Source organism: Nicotiana attenuata, unplaced genomic scaffold, assembly GCF_001879085.1.
Source record: "Nicotiana attenuata strain UT unplaced genomic scaffold, NIATTr2, whole genome shotgun sequence".
Taxonomy (NCBI): domain Eukaryota; kingdom Viridiplantae; phylum Streptophyta; class Magnoliopsida; order Solanales; family Solanaceae; genus Nicotiana; species Nicotiana attenuata.
Window position 1 is genome coordinate 118,509 of NW_017671945.1, and position 3,530 is coordinate 122,038.

Below are 3,530 nucleotides of genomic sequence, written 5' to 3' on the forward strand. Positions count from 1 at the left end.
TTCAAAGAATATGCATTATTCTTGAATATTCATAAAAATATTTTACAAACATTATTCTTCATGCCGTTTTAATTTCCATGTTTAATTCGTAAAAAACTAGAGTGTTTCTTACCTATTTTCTTGATTTTTTCTATTAATATTTGGCCGTGTATATATATATACACAAATTCACACACACAACTCTCAATACAAAAAACTAAACGACCCTCCCTCTTACCCAAACCCTAGAAACCAACCATGGACCCCTCTCCCAGCGCTTCCGAACAGTCCCCATCCGCCTCATATTCTAATGATAACGATGGAGAGCGAAATCCAACATTTGAAGTGCTTCTGAAAGATTCATACATCAAACAAGACTATATGATAAACACTATTTTATTTTTTGAAAAAATTGGCTAATCAACAATCTGCCTGTTGTTTTTATATGGCTAAGTTTACATTTCATTCAGTTTGTAAGTACTGTTATAAAATGAAGTTGTTTCTTTGTCGTTGTGTTATTTTGCCAGCATATTCCAAAATGCTTCTACGAGCACATTCCTGAAGCACATACCACCGCAGTTCTTCAATATGGTGGCAAAGAGTGGTTTATGAGAATTAACGTTGGTGAGCGTAGATGGCTCAAAGAAGGCTGGAAAAGTTTTGTGATGAAGAATGATATCAAGCGGGGCTGTTTGGTTAAATTTGAGTTAGTTGAAATTGCACAAATTCTTGTTGTCTTCAAAGTCGAAGTGAAAGGACAAGGAACTCACGAAGATCCTGTCGAGATTAATTAGTTTTTTTTTAAGAACTCGTGAAGTGTTTGAATTGTTTCCACTATTGAACTCTTTAATTTCATCTAGTTATCAATGTGTATTTTTATTTTCTGTTGATGTATTAATGTTATGAAATTCAATCTTCATATTGGTCTTATTTACTATAATTTTTTTTTAATTATCATTCAAAAAAACTGAATTGAGTCATATTGGTCTTCTTTGCTTTTCTCATTTCTTCTGGATGAAATCAATTTTAAAGACTATTTTTAATTTTTTTTAAAATCAATTCTTATGTAGGATTCTTTTGGAATGGAGAAGACAAAATAACACATTTATTTCATCTAACATAACACCATTTATGTCAACTAACACCATTTATTTCTACCAACACCATTAATTTGCCAAAATTGCCAAAATTGAACCAAAAAAAGCCGCTCAAATTTGAAATACTTTTTGGACTGGGTTGGCCCCCAATATATAGTCACATACTCAAACCCTAAACTATGAAAAACACACTCACCTACAAACCCTAAATTATGGATGCCTCTCCCTCTACCAAACGAGTCCTATCTTACTCTTCTACTAGCAGTGATAATGAAGAAGAGAGTCCTCCAACATTTGAAGTGGTTATGACTGATTGATACATCAACTACGGCGATCTGGTAAATTATTATGTCTTTTAAACTTTATTTCTTTGAATATTACAATAGCTTCTTGAGTTAATCCTAACTGACTTTTTTTACATAAAATACTTTTGTTTCTTATACCTTAACTCCAGAAAATATATATGCGTCAGTATTGTATATGTTGATTCAGTTTCATATTTTCCAAAACTTAATAGTAATATTTTTTTTAAAGTATATTCCAAGAAAAATCTACAAGCATCTCCCTCCAATAGTAGACATCGCGCTTCTTCACTATCATGGCAAAGAGTGGTATGTAGATATGAGCGTTGGTGATAGAAGAAGGTTCAAGGCAGGCTGGAAACTTTTTGTTTTAGAGAATATGTCAAGCGAGGTTTCATCGTCAAATTTACGTTGGTTGATGTTGCACCACTATATGTTGACTTCAATGTTGAATTGAAGGGAGAAGGAACTTCTGATAATAATCTGGTTGAAATTGATTAGGATTTGTATTGTGTTTTTCTATCCCTTTACTATATTTTATTTTCATGTATGTTGATGTGTTAATGTTATGAAATTACAATCGTCATATTGGTCTTCTTTACCATAATAATTTTCTTTTTTAATGGAATATTTAGTAAATGCTTTTTTTTTTGTTAATTCTGCCTTGTGGTGGCATTGTCCTTTATATCTACCCTTTTAATATACAAAAATATTGAAAGGGGAATAAAGAGCAAAAATACAGAAGAAAATAATAATAATAATAATAATAATAATAATAATAATAATAATAATAATAATAATAATAATAATAATAATAATAATAATAATATAAAATAATAGCAAATGCTTCATAGGGAAGTTAAATAGGTTAATGTATTGTAAGATCTAGTAAATGCTACATAGGGAAGTTAAATGGGTAGATTTTGTATTCAAAGAGGAACGGTTACACTGATTTTACAATGAACTCTTTGAGTACTTGGTTGAAGCTAGGGTTAGAAATTGGTTGCAGTTGAATGTTGAAATTTTCTGGGAAAAAAACGTGCAATGTAAGGGTTGAAGGTAGGGATACCAAGATAGGTATTGAAGGTAGGGTTTGAAGTTGAATGTTGAAAGTAGGGTTGAAGGGTAGGGTTTTAGTAACTGAATGTGAATATTTTAGTTCTTAGTTTGAACTGATTATAATGTTCTGAAGTCTTTCACTTCTGTACTAGTTGCAACTAATCACATTTGTTAGTCTAGTCCTCTAAACTAAAATAAAATAACAATAAAATGAAGAAATATTTAACAATGACAATTATAATACCACACTCTTAAATTATTATAAAACAAAGTCAAAAAATTCAAAAAAATCTATCTCAAATCAAATTAAATAAGATTCAAACTTAAATCATCTCAAACTAAACGGTCAAGTCTTCTATTTCCCAGTTTGCTTCATCGTTTAGATCAGGCAAGCTACTATGTGGTGGTACTGTTATATCATCTTGCTGTATAGAGTAAATAACACTAACCTCAATTCCTTCCGCTAGCCCAGTATTTCCACCACCTCTGCCACCACCTCTACCACGGCCTCTACCACCACCTCTACCACCACTTCTACCACCACCTCTGCCAACACCTCTAACAACACCTCTACCACCACCTCTACCCCTCCTACTACCTCTAACTCCACTTCCACCACCCGTTTGTGAACTTCTAAAGTATGAACCAATTCGCCCTCTATATATATTCAACCTTGGACGTCCACGAGAAGCTACGTATCTAGGATCTCTTATATTTCTTCCTTCACCCTCACCCTCACCCTCACCTTCACCCCCACCCTCACCCCAACCCTCACCCTCACACCATCATGTGTATCTTCCAATTCCCAATTTGGAACTATCATATGATCATCATCCCAGTTCAAAAGGTCATGCTCCAATCTGTTCAAATTATACTTAATATATCTCCTCATCACTTCAGTGTCCAAGGCAATATCACAAACCCGTTCAAAGTGCTTTAAGAGTTCCCTGTACATCATGTATTCAGAACTCATACGTGGGTAACCTCCTAAAAAGAAATGTTTCAAGTGCGGGCGAACAATATCTTTTCTCCACCTTTTCAGTATATACCTCTCATTAACGTTTTTAATCCTCTTATGAGACAACACCTTAAG

At 33.1% G+C, this 3,530-nt stretch overlaps 1 protein-coding gene across 1 annotated transcript; it reads left to right on the forward strand.

Annotated features, from left to right (window-relative positions):
• The first annotated feature begins 237 nt into the window (after positions 1 to 237).
• On the forward strand, positions 238 to 773 carry LOC109210985. The gene is made up of 2 exons (XM_019374468.1): positions 238 to 324; positions 507 to 773. Exons 1-2 carry the CDS (start codon positions 238 to 240, stop codon positions 771 to 773), a joined length of 354 nt encoding a protein of 117 aa, XP_019230013.1.
• The last annotated feature ends 2,757 nt before the right edge of the window (positions 774 to 3,530 follow it).

What these genes read in the sequence shown, in the direction of transcription:
- LOC109210985 (XM_019374468.1), top strand. Translation starts at nt 238, where the DNA reads ATGGACCCCTCTCCCAGCGCTTCCGAACAGTCCCCATCCGCCTCATAT. An exon ending in AGCGAAATCCAACATTTGAA is followed by an intron (nt 325 to 506) that starts GTGCTTCTGAAA and finishes TTATTTTGCCAG; the next exon opens with CATATTCCAAAATGCTTCTA.